This window comes from Stomoxys calcitrans, chromosome 1 (genome assembly GCF_963082655.1).
Source record: "Stomoxys calcitrans chromosome 1, idStoCalc2.1, whole genome shotgun sequence".
Lineage (NCBI taxonomy): Eukaryota > Metazoa > Arthropoda > Insecta > Diptera > Muscidae > Stomoxys > Stomoxys calcitrans.
Genome location: NC_081552.1, coordinates 167,689,871 through 167,713,320, shown reverse-complemented (window position 1 = coordinate 167,713,320; position 23,450 = coordinate 167,689,871). Strand labels below are relative to the sequence as shown.

At 36.5% G+C, this 23,450-nt stretch overlaps 1 protein-coding gene across 1 annotated transcript in view; it reads right to left on the bottom strand.

Moving 5' to 3' along the window:
- Positions 1-1,966: 1,966 nt before the first annotated feature.
- Positions 1,967-23,450, bottom strand: part of LOC106090296 (uncharacterized) — an 878,040-nt gene continuing 856,556 nt past the window's right edge. The window contains exons 6-9 of the mRNA XM_059360384.1: positions 16,752-17,453; positions 11,012-11,519; positions 10,808-10,956; positions 1,967-2,878 (exon numbers count right to left, since the gene is read on the bottom strand). Of these exons, the coding sequence (XP_059216367.1) occupies positions 2,789-2,878; positions 10,808-10,956; positions 11,012-11,519; positions 16,752-17,453 (1,449 nt within the window). The 3' untranslated portion in view covers positions 1,967-2,788. The remainder of the gene's footprint in view (positions 2,879-10,807; positions 10,957-11,011; positions 11,520-16,751; positions 17,454-23,450) is intronic.

Genomic DNA, 23,450 nt, shown 5'->3' with positions numbered 1-23,450 from the left:
TGAGCTGAAACTTTGCACAGATTCTTTTTTGTCCATAAGCAGGTTAAGTTCGAAGATGAGCTATATCTTGATAAAGCCCTCATATAGACCTATCCGCCGATTTAGGGTCTTAGGCCCATAAAAGCCACATTTGTTATCCGATTTTGTTGAAATTGGGACAGTGAGTTGTGTTAATCCCTTCGACTTTCTACTTCAATTTGGCGCCGATCGGTCCAGATTTGGATATAGCTGGCATATAGATCGATCTCACGATTTAAGGTTTTGGGCCCATAAAGGCGCATTTATTGTCTGATTTTGCCAAAACAGTGAGTTGTGTTAGTTCCTTCGAAATCCATCTTCAATTTGGCCCAGATCGGTTCAGATTTGGATATAGTTCCCATATAGACCTTGACCCCATAAAAGGCACATTTATAATCCGATTTAACTGAAATTTTTAACAGTGACTTATGTTAGGCTTTTCGACGTCCGTGTCGTATATGGTTCAGATCGGTCTATATATGAATATGGCTATCAAAAAGACCAATATTTTGTTCTACAAAATGGTACTTATTAGACCACTCAATGTCCGTTTCGAATTTGGTCCAAATCGGATCCTATTTCTATATAGCTGCTATGGGGCATAAATCATGCATTTTTCATCGGATTATGACGAAAGGTGGTTTACATATATACCCGAGGTGCTGCGTATCCAAAGTTTGGCCGAACTTAACGCTTTTTTAATTGTTTATTCTAACATCCCCTTCATAATTAAGCAGCAGTAAGTATCCGCAAACAACAGACTTTTCAACAGTAAGCCTGCTACTCTGAAATTGCAGTACTACTGCTATCCGTTTCCGACCCTACAAAGTATATATATTCTTGATCAGTGTAAAAATCTAAGACGATCTAGACATGTCCGTCCGTCTGTCTATTGAAATCACGCTGCAGTCTTTAAAAATATAGATATTGAGCTGAAATTTTGCACAGGTTCTTTTTTTGTCCATAAGCAGGTTAAGTTCGAAGATGGGCTATATCGGACTATATCTTCATATAGCCCCCATATAGACCGATTGGCCGATTTAGGGTCTTAGGCCCATAAAAGGCACATTTATTATCCGATTTTGTTGAAGTTTAAGACAGTGAGTTCTCTTAGGTCCTTTGACATTTTTCCTCAATTTGACCCGTATAGGTTTAGATTTGGATATAGCTGCCATATAGACCGAACTTTCGATTTAAGGTTTTGGGCCCATGAAAGGCGCATTTATTGCCCCATGTCGCCGAAATTTGGGACAGTGAGTTCAGTTATGACCCTTGACATACTTCTGCAATATGGTACAGATCGGTCCAGATTTGGATATAGCTGCTATATGGACCGATCTCTCGGTTTTGGGTTTTGGGACCATAAAAGGCGCATTTATTGTCCGATTTCGCTGAAATTTGGGACAGTGCGTTGTGTTAGACTCTTCGACATTTTTCTGCAACTTAGCCCAAATCGGTGCAGATTTGGATATATAGCTGCTATGTAGACCGATCTCTCGATTTTAAGTCTAGGCCCCATAAAAGGCGCATTTCTAATCCGATTTCACTGAAATTTGACACAGTGACTTATGTTAGGCTTTTCGACATCTGTATCGTGTATGGTTCAGATCGGTTTATTTTTAGATATAGCTACTAAAAAGACCAATATTTTGTTATACACAATTGAACAATGACTTGTACTTATTAGTATTTGGTCCAAATCGGAACATATTTCGATATAGCTGCTATGGGGCATAAGGTATGAATTTTTCACAGGAGGTGGTGGGTATCCAAAGTTCGGCCCGGCCGAACTTAACGCCTGTTCATTTGTTAGGATTGAGAGCGCACAACAAGCCGATTACCGGCTTAGGTGTATGTCTATAGTGGCATGGGGCGGAATCCTCCGCGGCTGCCTCTTTTATACCTAACCAAACCTTACCTGATGACGCATTAAATTCATACTAAGTGGTTTATTGGGATTTTCATCATTAACATTTATTTGTTAGTGCAGGGTTTCTTTCTTCGAAAAGTTTGCTATTGTTTCGTTAGTTGCAAATACAAATAAGGATAAATATTCTAACTCAAAAATAAGAACAATAACATCGATATATATATGCTAAAACTAATATTTTTTGAACAACATCATTATAATTTTTATTTTGCGTTTTCATTCATTCAAAACCTTTGTTGAGGAACATTTGCTTCGTTTTGTGAATTCAATTAGTTGAAAGACTTAAAGCTAATTTTCGTTATTCTTTTTACGTGTTAAAATCGATCAGGTGATCAAACCTTACATAAACTAAACATAAATTGGCCTAGCGTTTAATCTTTTTGTTTATTCAATTCGAACTTGTTGAGGAACAATAAAAAACTTTAAAATTGTACAAAAAACTACATCATTTAAAACACTTCTTTTATATATTGTATGATTGTGAAAAATGTTGCTGCTTCGATTGATTTTGTTTTTCTTTTTTTTCACAACCCTTTTTGATAGTTATTTTCATTACATCTAAAGTGAAGTGTTTGCATATACATAATTAAATATAAATCTTTTGGTTTTTTATGGTTTTTTTTTAATCATTTTGTTATGTTTAATTGTTCCATTATCTTTTTATTTTTGTTTTGTGAGTTATTGATTCGTTAGTAGAAGTTGGTAATTCGTTAATAAAGTTTCATTTAAGTGAACTAACTATTTGTGTGTTATCAATAATTATTTTCATTCTTTGTAAAGCATTGAGGTTCCGACGTCTTGTATCCTTCACTGGCTGATGTTGGGGGTTTTCCATAAGATTTAGTTAATCATATGTTGGGTGCCTGGTGGAACTTTGTAGCTTGGGTAGTGATGACTCAAAGCATTCTTAGCAAAGAATTCAGTGTAGTCCTAAAAACAGGAAAATAAGACAATTAAATAAAAAAATTAATTAATAAACGGAAAGAACTTAAGAAAGGCAAAAATCAGACGGAGCCGATATTCAATATCATACACGGCTTTATGTATAAACTAGGGTATCTGACATAAAGTGTTTTAAAGTACGCACTGGTATATCTGTCAAACTAGAAGTGACAGCCACATAATATTTGTTTTATTGACAGCTCATTATATTGTTTTCAAGACACTAAAAGCATTAGCCTCCGAGTTTAAAAATAAACTTATTCGTGATGAAGTTCAAGTGCAATAGTGTGATTGTGTTGTATTTGCCTGGAAAATCACAATCGGCTATGGTTGGCGAATTCAAACATTTCAAAGTGAACAAAATGTTTGTTCAACCGACCATAAGTCGTTATAATGATACTGATATTGTTGTCAAACAGTTGGATACCCACCACCTCGGATATATATGTGAACCACCTTTCCTCAAAATCCGGTGCAGAATTCATACCTTATGCCCCATAGCAGCTATGTTCCGATTTGGGCCAGATTCTAATAAGTAAAAGTTATTGTTCAATTGTATATAACAAAATGTTGGTCTTTTTAGTAGTTATATCTAAAAATAAACCGATCTGAACTATATACCACACGGATGTCGAAAAGCATAACAAAAGTCAGTGTGTCAAATTTCAGTGCAATCGGATTAAAAATGCGCCTTTTATGGGGCCAAGACTTTAAATCGAGAGATCGGTTTATATGGCAGCTATATGCAAATCTTGATCGATCTAGACCAACTTGCAGAAATATGTGGAGAGGCTTAACTTAACTCTTTGTCCCAAATTTCGGCAACAGCGGACAATAAATGCGCTTTTTATGGCCCCAAAACCTGGACCGATCTCAGCCAAATTGACGGAGGGTGTTAAAGGGCCTAATACAACTCACTGTCCCAAATTTTCTCAAAATCGGATAATAAATGTGGCTTTTATGGGCCTAAGACTCTAAATTGGAGCATCGGTCTATATGGGGGCTATATCAAGATATAGTCCGATTTAGCCCATCTTCGAACTTAACCTGCTTATGGATAAAAAAAGAACCTGTGCAAAATTTCAGCTCAATATCTTTATTTTTGAAGACTGTAGCGTGATTTCAACAGACAGACGGACGGACATGTCTAGATCGTCTTAGATTTTTACGCTGATCAAGAATATATATAATTTATAGGGTCGGAAATGGATATTTCGATGTGTTGCAAATGGAATGACAAAATGAATATACCCCCATCCGTCGGTGGTGGGTATAATATACACCCATCCTTCTGTGGTGAGTATGAAATGAAATACCCTATTTTCACCACGGGTTTATAATGCACCATCTGTGAAAATTTGAAGAAAATCGGTTCAGCCGTTTTTGAGACTATACGCAACACACAAATAAACACAAATTTATTTTTATACCCACCACCATAGAACGGGGGTATACTAATCTAGTCATTCCGTTTGCAACACCTCGAAATATTCGTCTAAGACCCCATAAAGTGTATATATTCTTGAACGTCTCGACATTCTGAGTCGTTTGTCGAAATCAAGATAGCTGTCATATGCGTAAAGCTAGCCGCTTGAAATTTTGCACAGATACTTAATATTGATGTAGGTCGTTGGGGATTGCATATCGGTTCAGATTAAGATGTAGCTTCCATATAAACCGATCTTCCGATTTGACTTCTTGAGCCCCTGGAAGCCGCATTTGGTTGAAATTTTGCGTGCGGTGTTCTGTTACGACTTCCCAGAGCTGTGCCAAGTACGATCCAAATCGGTCTATAATCTGATATAGCTCCCAAATAAACCGGGCTCTCGATTATTCTTGATCCTTTCGAAGAAGCTTTAATTTTTGCTGATTTGACAGAAGTTTGGTATGTAGAATAAAATCATGCCCTTCAAATAAATTTATTTTGTATACATTTTTAGCAAAATCTATGGTGGTGTGCTTCCAAGTTTCGACCGGCCTCTTTTTCTTGTTTTCCTACTCCATAATAATAATGCTCCTGCCTCCTGAATACATATGTGAATCGCACGTTTTTATACCCTCCACCATAGGATGGTGGAAATATGCGTCTAAGACCCTATAAAAAGATATATATTCTTGATCGTCATGACATTTTAAATCGATCTAGCCATGTACGTCCGTCCGTCCGTCTGTCTGTCGAAATCACGTTAACTTTCGAAGGAGTAAAGCTAGGCGCTTGAAATTTTGCACAACTACTTTTATATGTGTTGGTCGGTTGGGATTATAATGAGCCAAATTGGTCCATGCTTTTATACAGCTGCCACATGAACCGATCTGGGGCCTTGACTTCTTGAGCCTCTAGAGGGCGCAATTCTCGGCCGATTTGACTGAATTGATGTTTCGGTATCACTTCCAACAAATGTGCTAAGTATGGTTCAAATCGGTTCACAACCTGATATAGCTATCATATAAACTCATCTTGGGTCTTGACTTCTTCAGCTTTTAGAGGGCGCAATTCTTATCCGATTTGGCTGAAATTTTTCATGAGATGTTTTGTTATGACTTCCAACAACTGTGTATGTAGATAGTATGGCGCAGATCTGTGCATAACCTGATATAGCTGCCATATAAACCGATCTGGGATTAAATCCGATTTTTTTATTACCCACCACCGAAGGAATCGAAATATCAATTTCCGACCCTATAAAGTATATATATTCTTGATCAGCGTAAAAATCTAAGAAAATATAGCCATGTCCATCCGTCTGTCCGTCTGTCTGTTGAAACCACGCTACAGTCTTTAGAAATAGAGATATTGAGCTGAAATTTTGCACACATTCTTTTTTTTTGCCCATAAGCTGGTTAAGCTCGAAGATGGGCTGTTTCGGACTATACCTTGCTATAGCCCCCATATAAACTGATCCGCCGATTCGATATCCTTCTTTAATTGGGCCCCTATCGGTTCAGATTTAGATGTAGCTGTCATATAGACCGTTATCTCGATTAAAGGTCTTGCGCCCATAAAGGGCCGATTTTGCCAAAACTTGGGACAGTGAGTGGTGTTATGCCCTTTGACAGCCTTCTTCAATTTGGTCCAGATCGGTTCAGATTTGGATATAGTTGCCATATAGACCGGTCTCTCGATTTAAGGTTTTGGGGCCATAAAAGTCGCATTAATAATCTGATTTCGCCGAAATTTGGGAGAGTGAGTTGTGTTAGGCTCTTCGATAATTTTCTGCAACTTGGCCCAAATCGGTCCAGATTTGGATATAGCTGCCATATAGACAGATATCTCGATTTAAAGTCTTGGTGCCTTAAAAGGGGCATTTATAATTCGATTTCACTGAAATTCGACACAGTGACTTATGTTAGGCTTTTCGACATTCGTGTCGTATATGGTTCAGATCGGTTTATTTTTAGATAAAGCTACTTAAGAGACCAATATTTTGTTATACACAATTGAACACACAATTGAACAATGACTTTTACTTACAAGTATTTGGTCCAAATCGGACTATATTTCGATATAGCTGCTATGGGGTATAAGGTATGCATTTTTCACCGGACTATGACGAAAGGTGGTTTACATATACAGCCGAGGTGGTGGGTATCCATAGCCCGCCCGGCTGAACTTAACGCCTTTTTACTTGTTTTCAACTACGAACGTGATTGAAATTTTTGAAATTTTCAATTAAAAAATTAATAAATTCAATTGTATTTTTAATTGAATCTTAAACAAATTAATTGAACCTAAACTTTTCTATACCCTTCACCATAAGATGGGGGGTATACTAATTTCGTCATTCTGTTTGTAACTACTCGAAATATTCGTCTGAGACCCCATAAAGTATATATATTCTTGATCGTCGTGACATTTTATGTCGATCTAGCCATGTCCGTCCGTCTGTCCGTCCGTCCGTCTGTCTGTCGAAAGCACACTAACTTCCGAAGGAGTAAAGCTAGCCGCTTGAAATTTTGCATAAATACTTCTTATTAGTGTAGGTCGGTTGGTATTGTAAATGGGCCATATCGGTCCATGTTTTGATATAGCTGCCATATAAACCGATCTTGGGTCTTGACTTCTTGAGCCTCTAGAGTGCGCAATTCTTATCCGATTGGAATGAAATTTTGCACGACGTGTTTTGTTATTATATCCAACAACTGTGCCAAGTATGGTTCAAGTCGGTCCATAACCTGATATAGCTGCCATATAACCCGATCTTGGGTCTTGACTTCTTGAGCCGCTAGCGTGCGCAATTCTTATCCGATCAGAATGAAATTTTGCACGACGTGTTTTGTTATTATATCCAAAAACTGTGCCAAGTATAGTTCAAATCGGTTCATAACCTGATATAGCTGCCATATAAACCGATCTTGTGTCTTGACTTCTTGAGCCTCTAGAGGGCGCAATTCTTATCCGAATGGAATGGAATTTCGCACGACGTGTTTTGTTATGATACCCAACAACTGTGCCAAGTATGGTTCAAATCGGTCCATAACCTGATATAGCTGCCATATAAACCGATCTGGGGTCTTGACTTCTTGAGCCTCTAGAGTGCGCAATTCTTATCCGATTGGAATGAAATTTTGCACGACGTGTTTCATTATTATATAACAACTGTGCCAAGTATGGTTCAAATCGGTCCATAACCTGATATAGCTGCCATATAAACCGATCTTGGGTCTTGACTTCTTGAGCCTCTAGAAGGCACAATTCTTATCCGATTTGAATGAATTTTTGCACGAAGTATTTCGTTATGATATCCAACTCCTGTGCCAAGTATGGTTCAAATCAGTCCATAACCAGATATAGCTGTCATATAAACAGATCTGGGGATTTGACTTCTTGAGCTTTTAGAGGGCGCAATTCCTATCCAATTTGGCTGAAATTTTGCATGACGTATTTTATTTTTACTTTCAACAACTGTGTCAAATAAGGTTCAATTCGGTTCATAACCTGATATAGCTGCCATATAAACCGATCTGGGATCTTGACTTCTTGACCCCTAGAGGTCGCAATTATTATCCGATATGCCTGATATTTTGTACGACGGATACTCTCATGACCATCAACAAACGTGTTTATTATGGTCTGAATCGGTCTATAGCCCGATACAGATCCCATATAAATCGTTCTCTCTATTTTACTTCGTGAGCCCCAATGGGCCCAATTCTTATATGAATTGGCTGAAATTTTACACAGGTCTCCAACATATAATTTAATTGTGGTCCGAACCGGACCTTATCTTGATATCGTTTTAATAGCAGAGCAACTCTTTTCTTATATCCTTTTTTGCCTAAGAAGAGATGCCGGGAAAAGAACTCGACAAATGCGATCCATGGTGGAGGGTATATAAGATTCGGCCCGGCCGAACTTAGCACGCTTTTACTTGTTTTCAATTACGATGGTGATTGATATTTTGGAATTTTCAATTAAAAAATTAATAGATTCAACATTTTTTTTTGAATCTTAAAAAATTGAGATTCCATTGCAAGATAATATATTAAAAATTTTTATATATAAAATGTGATTGAAAATTTCCACAATTTCTTTTCATTTTGCCACTCGATGCGATCGCCAATTCACTGTATTGATCCAACTAAAAAATGAATTGGATATTTCGGAAATTACAATTTTTTTTTAATTGGATCAATTAAAAAATTACTTGAAAATTTCAATCATTTTTATACCCATCACCATATGATGGGGGTATACTAATCTAGTCATTCTGTTTGTAACACCTCGAAATATTTATCTAGGTCCCCATAAAGTATATATTATTGATCGTCTCGACATTCTGAGTTGAACTAGACATGTCCGTCCGTACGTCGAAATCACGATAGCGGTCGAACACGAAGAGGTAGCCGCTTGAAATTTCGCACAGATACTTAATATTGATTTAGGTCGTTGGGGATTGCAAATGGGCCATATCGGTTCAGATTTGGATATAGCTCCCATATAAAGAGTTCTCCTGATTTGACTTCTTGACCCCCTGGAAGCCACAATTTTCATGCGATTTTGCTGAAATTTCGCACATAGTGTTCTGTTATGACTTCTAATAACTGTGCTAAGTACGGTTTAAATCGGTGATATAGCTCCATGGTAAACCGATATTTTGATTTGACATCTTGAGCCCCTGGAAGCCGCAATTTTGATCCGATTTGGCAGAAATTTTATATGCGGTACGGTCCAAATCGGTCAAGAACATTATAAAGCTCCCATATAAACCGATCGCCCGATTTGACTTCTTGAGCTCTTACAAGCCGCGATTTTTATCCGATTTGGCTAAAATTTTATGTTATCACTCTCAAAAACTGTGCCAAATCGGTATATAACCAGATATAGGTCTCATATTTTAGCAGAATCCATGGTGGTGGGTTCCCAAGATTCGGTGCATATAGCATATATATTCTTGATCGTCATGACATTTTAAGTCGATCTAGCCATGTCCGTCCGTCTGTTCGTTCATCAGTCTGTCTGTCGAAAGCGCGCTAACTTTCGAAGGAATAAAGCTAGCCGCTTTTGCACAAATACTTCTTATTAGTGTAGGTCGGTTGATATTGTAAATGGGCCATATCGGTCCATGTTTTGATATGTTTGAAGTCTTGACTTCTTGAGCCTCTAGAGTGCGCAATTCTTATTCAATTGGAATGAAATTTTGCACGACGTTTTTTGTTATGATATCCAACAACTGTACGAAGTATGGCTCAAATTGATGCATAACCTGATATTGCTGCCATATAAACCGATCTGAGATCTTGAATTCTTGAGCCTCTAGAGGGCGCAACTCTCATCCGATTTGGCAGAAATTTTGTACAAAGGCTTCTCCAATGACCTTCAACATACGTGTACAATATGGTCTAAATCGATCTATATCTTGATACAGCTCCCATATTAACTGATCTCCCGATTTTGCTTCTTGAGCCCCTACAAGACGCAATTCTTATTCGAATGGACTTAAATATTACACAATGACTTCTACAATGTTCAGCATTCAATTCATTTATGGTCCGAATCGGACTATAATTTGATATATCTCCAATAGCACAACAGTTCTTATTCATTATTCCATGTTTGTCTAAAAAGAGATACCGCGCACAGAACTCGACAAATGTTAAACATGGTTGAAGGTATATAAGTTTCGGCCCGGCCGAACTTAGCATGCTCTTACTTGTTTTTATACCTTCCACCATAAGGTGGGGGGTATACTAATTTCGTCATTCTGATTGTAACTACTCGAAATATTCGTCTGAGATCCCGTCCGTCTGTCCGTCCGTCCGTCTGTCTGTCGAAAGCACGCTAACTTCCGAAGGAGTAAAGCTAGCCTCTTGAAATTTTGCACAAATACTTTTTATTAGTGTAGGTCGGTTGGTATTGTAAATGGGCCATATCGGTCCATGTTTTGATATAGCTGCCATATAAACCAATCTGGGATCTTGACTTCTTGAGCCTCTAGAGGTCGCAATTATTATCCGATTTGCCTGAAATTTTTTTTTTTCGTTTTGCCTAAGAAGAGATGCCAGGAAAAGAACTCGACAAATGCGATCCATGGTGGAGGGTATATAAGATTCGGCCCGGCCGAACTTAGCACGCTTTTACTTGTTTTTTTTTTGTATATCGACTTACACTAGACCGTAGTAGCACGCATCGACTTACACAAGACCGTAGTAGCACGCATCGCTCAGTATTCACTTATAAAGCCGAAGTTACTATAACTTTGACTGCTTTTCGTACGGGTTGTTTTGTGGCCTATGTGAACACTTCTGCAGAAGTCCACCAAAACCAGTTTAGATTTGAACTTAGAGTCCATATAATGATATTGCCTATTTAGACGCCTTATGTACATAGGGTATTATATAGCCGACATCGCCCGACATTTGCCTTTTCTAATTTGTTTGCATTAAGAATGTAAGGTTGTTAAAGTTATTTATACTTACGCGAGCGACTCTTCTTGGTCTGCATACAGGGCCCGCGGCCAATTTGCGACGTTCTGCATTTTCAACAGCAGCAGCCTCCTTGTACTCTGGTGGGGGCCACTTTAAATCTCCACGCAATTTGTTGCCGCCTGAAATTTCATCATCATAGCCTTCAATTATTTTATAGAATATGCAAAGGAGGGATATGAAAGAGGCAATACTAACCCTGATAGCTTACGGCTGCCGGTTGGGACGTGTATACAGGAGCTGGTGCCTGAGATATGGGAGCCTCCTTGCGCAAAGTGATAATGCCGGGACTGGCGCCACGTTGATCATGGCTCTGCTGCAAATGGTCAAGCTGGTCGTGGCCATTAGTTTGTTGGGGCTGTGAATAAGAATTAAATTGTTGTTGTTGATTGGTTTGTGATACATATTGATTTTGATATTGTTGATGTTGTTGTTGGTAATGGGGTGCTTGATATTGATTATTCGAAGGGACCTGATAGGCAGGCTGTTGCTGATAGGGTGAAGCCTGACGTTGCTGGAGCGCCTGGTATGCACCCTGCTGTGTTGGTGGCTTATAAGGCTGGGGAAGGTGGTTTTCCTGCACCCAGGGCTGTTGTTGATAAGATGGTTGAGAGTGTTGCTGCTGGGGTTGATATTGAATTTGACCAGGAGCTTGTCCCTGATATTGTGGCTGTGGGGAATATTGCTTAGGTGGTTGGTACTGGTGCTGTTGGAATAATTTGAAAGTTTTTTTTTTCCACAGTAGGCCATTTTTTTGTATTTAGTTAATGTTATCGAGAAATGGACATCACATTGTGTTTTCCAGGAGGATTCATATTTACACAGACGACATTTATTTAAGGATAATGTAATTGGTGATATTGGTAGGTGGTTTTGCACATTTGGAAGATAGACAGTGTGTTTGGTGATAGTTTGTGTTGGTTGTGAGGAAAAAGAGAGAAAAGACAACAACCACATTAGTTCAGGTATTGTTGTAGGATGGGTATTGATATGGGAAGTACAAATAGAGTTGTTATTGTTTTAGAAGTTAAATGTTATAGGGGTTACATGTTAAAATTGGTTTGTTTTTATTAAATTATTTCTTTTATATATCAATAGCGCTGGATTAATCTCAAGCTCGTTGTAGTAGCTGCAATTGTTTGTATGGTTAAAAAGAGAAAAGAAAGCAAATTTTGAATTTCATTTTACAATGGTAAGCAGATCTTTTAAACAAGGCCTTATTTTTACAAATATAATATACAAATACACAAAGTTGAGGGTTATTGGTGAAGAACTTGGTACATAAAGAGGTTGAGAGAGAGGGGTTAAAATCATCAGACCTGGAAGGTACAAAAATTAAAAAAGGAAATACAGACACATACAATTATAGTGTTAAATTGCATGTGTTTCTGTTTGTATTACCTAAATATCTTTGGATTTCTGCCGTACTTGGTGTGACTACGTAAAATAATTTAAAAAGAACTAAATCTGTTTTATTACTGAAAATTTTGTGAAAACGCCAGAACAAGAAATAACGGAATTGTTCCAAAAGAGAATTATCATATTTTAAGCACAATACGAGGGAGACTCCCTTAATTTGGCTCGAGTATAGTAGATGCCCAGGTCACACCAGTTGATCCTATCCTGATTCGGCAACGGTACAAGAGTTATTGAAAAGACTGCGATCACCAAAAAATCTCAGGTGAACAATAGTATTACTTGTCCAAGAACCTTTGCTAATTTCGTTCAAGAGAGCCTGGTGATGGCGGTTATTAACAGGGGAGTTGAAGTGAGTTTCAAACCTATAAACATATGGAGTGTGATAGTTAATGGGCTATCATCTGTATATTCCGACGTCCTTACAGAATTGCCAGAGGGGTTAATATGTTTTGGGAGCAGCTCAACATGTACTGTTGCACAGTGGAATAGAATCGAAAAAAAATAGTAAAAAATTTGCAATTTACAACAGGTAAAGATAACTCTAACTGAATGGTTAGCATGTCCACCTATGACGCCGAACGCCTGGGTTCAAATCCCGGCTTACTGATGGTGGCTATATTTTTGAGGAGTATCCCCTGTTCCTTAATGGAATGTTCATGGGAAATTTAGTAGTATGATTGATGTTCCTTGTTTATTACGACCTTTTTTATGGTCGTCATCATCGTAGACCACCGTGGCGCAGATGTTAGCATGCCCGCCTATGACGCTGAACGCCTGGGTTCAAATCTTGGGGAGAAGATCAGAAAACAATTTTCAGCGGTGGTACACCCCTCATAATGCTGGCGACATTTGTGTCGTACTATGCCATATTAAAACTTCTTCCCGAAGAGGTGTCACATTGCGGCATGCTATTCAGACTCGGCTATAACAAGGAGGTTCCTTATCATTAAGCTTAAGCATGAATAAATCAGCACTCAGTGTTATGAGAGAAGTTTCCCTGTTCCCTAAGGAAAAGCTCATGGGCAAATTTAAATTTGTATAGTCGATTGTTATCGGCTAGCTTAATGGATATTTAAACAGGCAAAACTGTCGCATTTGGTGTGAAGAACAGTCACATGCCGTATAAGAGCTATGATGCAAAACGACGGTTTTGTGTGGTTTATGTGCATCGGCACATTTTTCTTCAAAGACGAATCATTACAAAATTTACCATTTGAACCGGAAAACCGAATCCTATATACCCTCCACCATGGATGGCAATTGGTAAGCTCTTTGCCCGATATCTCTTTATATGCAAACAAATGATAATGGATAAAAATTTTAGCTATAACAGGCTATAGACTATATAGACAATAGAATGTTGGAGACCATAGTATAAGTCATTTCGTTTGCCAGTAAAAGAGGGTAAACACGTTTGGAGAATTTTGTAAATGAGAGCTAGCAAATCTCAGCTAGAGATTTTCCCTCGCGAAAATTTCTTACTCCCCAGCAAATTTTGACGGGTAAATTGTAACTGGAAAAGTACGCAAACAAATCTTTTATTACACATCAATCGGTAAACAATAAAACAACTGATTGTTTCATTTATTGGGTCGATAACTCACTAACCGGCACCCATCTGCCGTTTAACATTCATCGATAGGATAAGGTATAAGAATATATTCAGAAAAATAAATGCCATTAACAAGAAGAGTATCCATTCCACAAATTCTAACAGGAAAATGAGAAACGAACTATTATTTGTTTCAATTAAGATCAGAAAATTAATTTGCCCATATTTGTTGGACTCTAAAATGACTTACCAACGAATATCTTAATAAGTACCAAAATAGTTGTGACACAAGGTCTCAGAAAAATTTTCTTTTCCCAGAAGAATGCTTTTGTTTAGATTCTTTATTTACAAAAAATGTTAATAGCTGTTGTATTTGTTAGTATAGCATAAATTCAGTTGTTTGATATGTTTAGGATCATTTTTAAAGCAAATAATGGTTGCTAAATGCTTGGCTTCTACTACTATTATTGCTGAAGCACAGAAAAGTATTTCCGCCTCTAAAAGCTTTGGTAGTCCGATTGACACCCTCAGTGGTGTAAACTTAGCCATGTGTTTTACGCCAATAGTCCATTTTCGTGTTTCATTTTTTTTTGTAGCCAATATTGAACAAATAATGCTTGCTATAACGCAGTTAAGCTTTTATACCGCCATGATTGTAGCACAGTAAAATATTTTTTCTTCCAATATCTTTGATAGGATTTCTGCAAGTTTTCATTCTATCTGACATATTTAGCAAAATTTTAGAGTTGGTGTCGAGTCCGCCGTCCCATTACTCGTATTGCAACTTACAATTAATTGAAAAATTGCCTAATTTCAATACAAAGTTGTCAAATGAAACCATATTTCTGAGATCTGAGACCAATAATTTAAGGTTTTACAAACGAAATGACTAAGTTGTAATATAAAAAGCGTGCTAAGTTCGGCCGGATCGAATCTTATTTACTCACCACCATGGATAGCATTTGTCAAGTTCTTTGCTCGGTATAACTTAATAGCAAACAAATAATAATGGATAAGAATTGCCATGCTATTGGAGCTATATCAGATTATGGAGCTATATCAGGATAGCCCTATACACTGATAGAAAAAGACGTTGCAAAGTCATGCACCAATGTTGTCATCATAAACAGACGTTGTTGGACATATTGTTAACAAGCGTGGATGATTTTGTGAACACGCGTTGTTGTTTCATGGACCCACAGTTATGAACATCATCCCTACAAAATGTGTATGAATTCCAACCTAAAGTTTAAATGACTCAAAAACATTGTGTATACATAGCCGGCTGTGGTGCAATGTGGTACAAAGAGCTTAAGAAAGAAGAAGAGCTGGCATTAGAGCCCAATTCGGGATGACGAGAGACAAAGTTTAAAGACACAACATGTTTGAATTGCTTACGATATTTTGTTTTTCCTTTATTCCAACTTTCGGTTGCAAAGAAACAAAGCAAAATACGAGAAAATGTTCGAACGAATGGCCGAATCAAAACAGAATAACCCGAAAATGTTGCAACCCTCAATGTGAATCCAATTGGAATACATGGAAAAGGTTGTGTCTTTAACGCGAGTTATTTTACGGTACAGGCAAGACAAAGCAGAAACCCTCTCTTCTTCTTTCTTACGCTCTTTGATGTGCTATGTGGTATATGTAAACATTCAACGTGATATATGGAACACTGATGCGATACTCAGCAGATTTGATGTGTTGATTCACTTTTAAGAACGAATGTGGTCGTTTCCACCAACGAGCTTAAGAAAGAAGAAGCGCTGGCATTAGAGCCCAATTCGGGATGACGAGAGACAAAGTTTAAAGACACAACATGTTTGAATTGCTTACGATATTTCGTTTTTCCTTTATTCCAACTTTCGGTTGCAAAGAAACAAAGCAAAATACGAGAAAATGTTCAAACGAATGCCCGAATCAAAACAGAATAACCCGAAAATGTTGCAACCCTCAATGTGAATCCAATTGGAATACATGGAAAAGGTTGTGTCTTTAACGCGAGTTATTTTACGGTATAGGCGAGATAAAGCAGAAACCCTCTCTTCTTCTTTCTTACGCTCTTTGGTTTTCACAACGCTGTTCTTGATTATTTCTATGGGTGAAGGGACTCAAGGAGTAAAATCGGGAGATCCGATTATATGGGAGCTATATCATGTTATACACCGATTCTGACTATATTTGGCAAATAGGTTGAAAATCATAAAAGTCATCAAGCAAACTTTCAGCCAAATCAAGTCGGTTTATATGGGAGCTATCATCAGGTTTTGGACCCATTTAGACCATAGTTGGCATAATTGTAAAATTCCACACAAATCGGATAAGATTTTCGACCTCTAGAGGCTCAATAAGTCAAGATCTGAGATCGGTTTATATGGCAGCTATATCAGGTTATGAACCGATTTGTACCATACTTAGCACAGTTGTTGAAAGTCATAACAAAACACCTTGTGCAAAGTGTCAGCCAAATGGAACAAGAATTGCACATTCAAGAGACTCAAGAAATCGGTAGATCGGTTTATATGGCAGCTAGATCAAAACATGGACTGATTTGGGCAAAGAACTTGACAAATGCGATCCATGGTGGAGAGTTTATAAGATTCGGCCCGGCCGAATCATGCTTTTATATTTTTTTTTTGCTTTTATAATTTTTTTTATTAATATATAGCAAATGCTTCAGTTGTTGCTAAGAAGTTAAAAAATGTTGATTTTTTAAAATTTTGATTTTAATGTCAGCAGACCGTGGTAATTTCTCTGGGTGTATAAGAAACTTTGCAAAGTGCTTTTCACCAAAAACTTGCTCGAAAAAAGCTTCCTAGAAAAAAGAAAGCTCTAACAACGCACCATGAAGAAGCAACAATTTTGCAAGTCTTCTCATTCTGCTTCCTATAAAATATTCTACTCAAAAGCTGCCCAAGAGAGCTTTTCTAAGCATGCCTTGCTTGCTATTTGTGCATCCACTAGTACCTGCTGGTGATACTCTTGCTGCGAGTGATGTTGGTGGTGTTGGTATGTTTCTTGACGCTGTTGCTTGTGGTAGGATTCAAACTGTTTCTGATAAATAGGAGTAGCAGGACCGGTTGGTTCATCATGACCTACATCACCTGCTGGTTTTGCATATGCAAATTCCTGCTTAGGTTGTGGTCTATGCACATTGCTCCAGCCACCACCGGGAGTTGTCTCCCGGTTTTGCGGTTGGTACTGGGTTTGCTGTTGTTGGTATTGGTGTTGCTGATGTTGATGTTGAGCTGTTTGCTGATACCTTGGTGTCTGGTACTGCTGTTGATAGTATTGGGATGGCTGATTAAATGTAGGGGCCACTTCTTCTCTTGGCTTTTGCCATTCCGGTTGGTACGAAGCAGATGCGGCCGCCGGGGACGAGGCATCGAAGCTGCTGTTGTTGTTCTTTGGCATTGGCTCTTGGGAGGCGAGTCTGCTGAATTGTTTGTCTACCAATACAATGGGTGTTTCTGGAGTTTGAGGGGGAAAAGGCTCTGGGAGATCTTCGCCTTGTTGCCTCTGGTAATAGGGTGAAATACTTTCACGTGGATGGTTATTGTTATGAGTGCTAGTGGAATTACTATAAGGTGTATGAGGTTGGTTTTGTTGTTGGTTGAGGTGGTGGTGGAGCTGCTGTTGGTAGTTGTGGGCGTTATTGTAAAGTGGACCCTGTAATTTCAATATACACACACACACACACACACAAATATATATACAAATATAATACATCAAAATAGTAAGACGTGGGTTGGTGAAAATGGGTTGATTACTTGCTTTATGGTGGATGGTTGGTTTGGCTTAAATCATTGGAGTTATTAGAGTACGATTAGTGGTAAATATTTACACATGTGTATTACAAAGTTCTTGTATGCCAAATGCATACTTGTGGCTATTTACAATCGCTATTGAATTGCAATGACGTATACATGAATGTATGTATGTATGTATGCAGGTCGATATTGCTTTGCAATGTCGTCCACTTTGATTTTATTCTTTATTATTCGCAATTAAACTAATTGTCATATTTATGGTTTGTCATAAAATGTATCTATTTACATTTTCGCTTTTATTGATGCTTGAAATTTTTTATGTGGCATTATATTCTCATTCTAAGTATAGAGCAATTCAATTCGTTACATAAAAATCACTGTTACCAAAAAAAAAAAGATTTTATTAAATGCTATGCATGTTTGCATATATATGTATGTGTTTGGTATTGGGTTTCGCTTGTAAGGAAATATAAATTAAATGTAATAAAAATTATATTGTTATGGTTAGGATTTCCTTTTAGTTCAATCATTTATTATTGTGCTGAATACAAATTTAATAAGGATATTGAAATGGGTTTTTAATTATTTTATTAAGGGCGGTGCTTATGTTCGCTTTCGTGAAATTTTTTCGTGATTACTTTTTTTAAATACAAGATTTTGAAGCAATAAATCTTGCTGATTTCCTTCGGCAGGATATTCCCCCATAACATGTGTTTTCAACTAACAGAGTACCAGCCATTAGGAACAAATTGATTCAGTTGGTTTTAATAAATTAAAGAACAATTTTTAAAAAGCTCTAAGATCAAGTCCCCTTATTTAAACAAGACTTCAAAGAAATACGTATCTGAAATAGAACTCTTACCCACTTGAAGTTAAGATCGGGCCCCATAATCTATTTTTGGGTTATGTTTAAATCTGATCCATTTCTATGAAGTCTTAAGAATTGATTGACATATGACAACTTTACTGCAAAATTAGTTCAAATGGCTAAAATATCTATAAATATATATATATATATACGTTTAAGATATTGTGATCACAAACAAAATACTTGTTTTACGAAGTTTTTCTTTTATTGCAACTGTGTAAAAAAAAAATAAAAATCGGTTTCAATCACGAAATTAATTGATCCAATTAATTTTTTAATTGAAACTGCTTCAATCACGAAAATGATAATATCTATCACCGTTTTGAAAAAGGCGATTGAAAAAAATTCTATTAAAAAATTGCGTATTCAATTATAAAAATGATAGACATTTTTTGAGATTTCTAATTAAATTTTAATTGATCCAATTAAAAAAATTATTAAAATTTTCAATTAATTTTTTAATTGATCCAATTTAAAAATGATTGAAATTGCTGAAATATCCAATTAATTTATTAGTTGGATCAATTAAAAATGTAATATGCAAATGTTATATTCAAATTTTTGTGAAAAGCGTGCTGTATAGGGCGCATCCACGATTTCGATGCAACATCTTTCACATATGTAAAACTCCTGGAACACGAATTTGAGGTTTATTTTTGGGTCCATGATCACTCCTCTGAAACAAAACACTTCCGAGGATTTTCTCAAGAAAGCAACGGAATATATTTTGGGGCTGGTTTATGTCTAACTATCGACATAGACTAACAGTAATTATTTTTATTTATTGCAGTAACTTTATAAATTACGTGTAATGGGGAAAACCCCAACAGCAAAACATTTATCTAGAATATGTTATAATTAGATCCATGCTAAAGAGCCGTTATGCCATTTTGATAAAAAAATCGAATTGCGTCTAGAAATTTAAAAAAGTACTGTTTGTGGGGTAGTTTTATCTTTCATATATAGAATGTATTTATCAAAATTTCTAGTTGCTAGACTTATTCAAAAATGGACAATTATAAGAGTGCTAAAGGATCTAAAAAATTCCCGATTAAATTAAAATCACAAAGATTTTTTCCGTTTTATTGAAAAAAGTTCAGATTCAAAAAAAAAAAAAAAATATTGAATCAATTAATTTTTTAATTGAAACTTTCAAAAAATTCAATCACGATCGTAATTGAAAAAGAAATCTGGATTCAATTAAAAAACGATTGGTTCAATTAATTTTTGAATTGAAAACATTTGTAATTTAATTAAATGTTTAATTGGAAACAATTTCGTGATATTTCTTTCTGTGTAGCATTAATGAAAGTAACTAACTTTGTTTCTTGTAAACCCTTTAGCAGTTACGCCTACGGTAAAAGGACGTTTGTTTTGTTGCAAAACCAAAAACCCTTTATTTGTTTATTTATTTCTTCCTGTACAACAAGACAAAATTTTATAAATTATAGTGCAGGACAACAAGTATCAAGAAAATATCAAACTTAACCTAATACAAAAAATATATAATTTTTTATAAAGCTTGCGAACCACATATTTATCAAGAAAATATCCAACTTAACCTAATACAAAAAATATATAATTTTTTATAAAGCTTGCGAACCACATATTTATGCATATCAAATCAAATAATTTTATTAATTCCAATTTTAATCTATTAAATAGATATCTTGGTATGTGTTTATAGATAACCTTATTCAGAAATAATAAGACTTTAGATATAAATGGTAAAATCGCGATGGGACGGTATTCCATATTAGATTTCGGGACAGGGACAACTTGAGAATGTTTTCAATGAGCGGGGAAAATACTAGTGGATAATATAGTATTGAAAAAAAGTCAAGTAAGGTAAAAGATAGGGAAGAAGAATACCAATGAACTACGGATCAATGCCGTCAGCACCAATGACATTAGATTTTACTTTACCAAAAACATGAAAAACATCATCGTTGGTACCGCAGCAAAATTCAAAAGATCGTTTGAAGGATACATCCCCAGCCGGATACGTCTAAAGGAATGGTTGCCAGGTTTGTGAAAGATTTGTTAAGATTATCCACATCAAACTGAACCGAGGAACAAACCCTTAGATTTCCAGTACCAATCTCTTGAAAGACTCTCCACTTACTCTTGGAGTCTAGGTTAGGTAAGTGTGGCAGTCCTTTACAGACTCACTTAGACAATTTTAAGTCCATTGTAATACCACAGTAGCGACAGACCAAGGCTTCTGGCGGAAATCGAACGACCCCTGCACTGGTAATCCAAGCATGCTACCAACTCGGCTGCCGGGGCGCCTCTTGGAGTCTAATGCAGAATTAAATCAGTCTTATCAAGGTTAATACAAGTCGTTACTCGTCTCCGAGCGTGACGAAATACATTATACAACTCCAACTCCACCTGTTATAAGCTCTATCTCTTTCGACAGTATAATCTGTGATAGTCTAGTCAAACCAGGGCTTACAAGTTGCACTAACACGTTTAGTTCTCTACGGAATCGTATAATTATTAAGTTGATGAACGTTTCGTTGAACATTGAATTGAAGGTCGGCGGTAGTTAAATTACAAATTGCAGTTGATCTGACGAAAATTATGCTTAAAAAAGCACTGTAGTCTAGCCTAATTTAATCTCGTTATGAATAGATCCGTTCAGAGGATACTGTATCAAACCTAAATGTGTGAAATTCGGCCCGGCCGAATATAGCACATTTCTACTTGTTCTCATTTTCATTGACCGTCTATTAAGCCAGATTTCGAGTCCAATCTACTCATTTGTGGATGACAGCAGCCGTTGTCCTTCATAATCATTCAACACATTCACACAAATGATACGCTGACTCAATGCAATCATCAAAATCTATCGACGCCATAGATGTAGAGCTAGCAAAATATCGATGGCACTATTGATACTTTAGTTTTTGTCTGAATATTGATCGATATTTTTCCCATCGAAACTATCGGCAAGGTTCCATTTTTTCCATAATTCAACAAAAAATTAGCTATTCGATCCAGAATGTATCCTAATCATAAATTTTTCAATCGTACTTCTTTTTGAATATTTCAAGTATCTTTCGAATCGGGTCATAACCAGATATAGCTCCCTTATTAAATCCTACTGACTTTATATAATTTGGTTTTAATCAGTTTATGACTTGGTATTTCTTCTATATAAACCGGTGTCTTGAACTTATACTTCTCATTTTCGTTTTAAATATAGGTGATAAGAAATTGATGATAGCAACGATACTGTCGATATTTATTGTTAAAAATATCGAACGTGGCGAATATCGATAATTTGTCACCCTATATGGATGTTGATGAGTCAGATTATCTTGATGTTCTGAGCATGAAGATACAATGTGATGTTCGTTGATCAAACCATGTATATTAACTCTTGAAAGAAGCATCCAAGTGTTTAGGATTTCTTAATCGGTGCAAGAATTACTTTACTCCCTCTGACCTTCTCAATATCGAAACTACCTACATCAGACCGAAGATGGAATGACATTCAAATGTATGGGAACTTCTGGGCCGCATTCACACTCAAAAAATATTGAAATGAACTTAATTTGGGAAATATTGAACTTCCTATGGCGCTAAAGAATAATATGGTCGTTGCGAGTTCAACAATTCCTTTAAAGCTATGAAATTGTTTATACAAAGTATTAGCCCATTTTTAACTTACCACAGGTACAATTGGAACTAAGGAGCATTAAAAATTAAATATAAAATTATTGAAAAATCGCGTTTCCGAACGCTCCGGAGCATCCAATTGGACAAATATTAATTACTCAACCCATTTATCTCCGCCTGTCTCCCATCCCCACGCTATCAATTGCTCACCTATGGTGAAGAATACAAATTTAATACGAAACATTGCAACTATAAATTAAATAAAACTTTACCTTTTGTCCCAGACGAGTATTGAACCAAGAACCTTCTGTTTACAAAGCAGACGCTCTACGCATTCATCCACTTCAGTATTGTTTGAGTCTTCGACTATTTTCCCATTACAATATTTACTAACAACACTTCCTTTCAATAAAGAAGGCAAAGCTTATTTTGTTCAGCTTTGTCATGTTCTATTTATAGACACAATGTCTCACCATTAAAATAGTGTTTATTAAATTGTTCTTAATTTCGAGCATGTATTAGTGAACTCAAGAAATGGGAATGAACGTTTTAGTTATATTGAACTAAAAATCTTTATTTCTTGAAATAGTTCATTCAGTAATACATTTCAGGAAAGGTATCGTCAACGATGATATGTTTTTGCCAATGTTTAGTAAAATTCTCGCTTATTTCAAAAATAATCGTTTAAGGAAAATTACTAACTCCACCTGGATTGTAAGCTTCTTATCTATACTCACGAGTAGTTAGTTTTATTCGCACAACGTTTATTTTCTCACTCTTTAGGAATTGTTAACTAATCGTGTTAATTATTCCTGATGTAAAGATGTTCGTCAGAAATACTAGACTTTCCAGGAACTCAGACCCGTTTGTTATTGATTGGGCAGCTGATCGGACCATGCGCTATAGAGAAAATTCTTTTCTTGCTCGATTTGTTCATATGTAGAATCGGCTTCCTGCCAATATCTTTCTAACTGACTATGATATCTAGCAATATAAAACTAATGACAACAAACACTACTACCTCTTTCCCCCTCCGATCCTTAACTTTCCACTTGACAACGCAATGCACTACATTCAAAAAACAGATTATTCACATAAATATTTGTATATCCTACACCACTACTGTGATACAGGGTATTATAACTTAGTGCATTTATTTGTAACACCCAGAAGGAAGAGACATAGACCCCACTGATAAGTGTACCGATCGACTTGGAATCACTTGCTGATTCTTGCGTCTGTCTGTCTGTCCATGTTAATTCGTGTACAAACTACAGGTCGCAATTTTCATCCGATCGTCTTCAAATTTGGCATATACATTTTATGGCGTACAGACCAAGCCTATTGAAATTGGAAATAATCGATTCAGGTTTGGATACAGCTCTCATATATGTATATGTT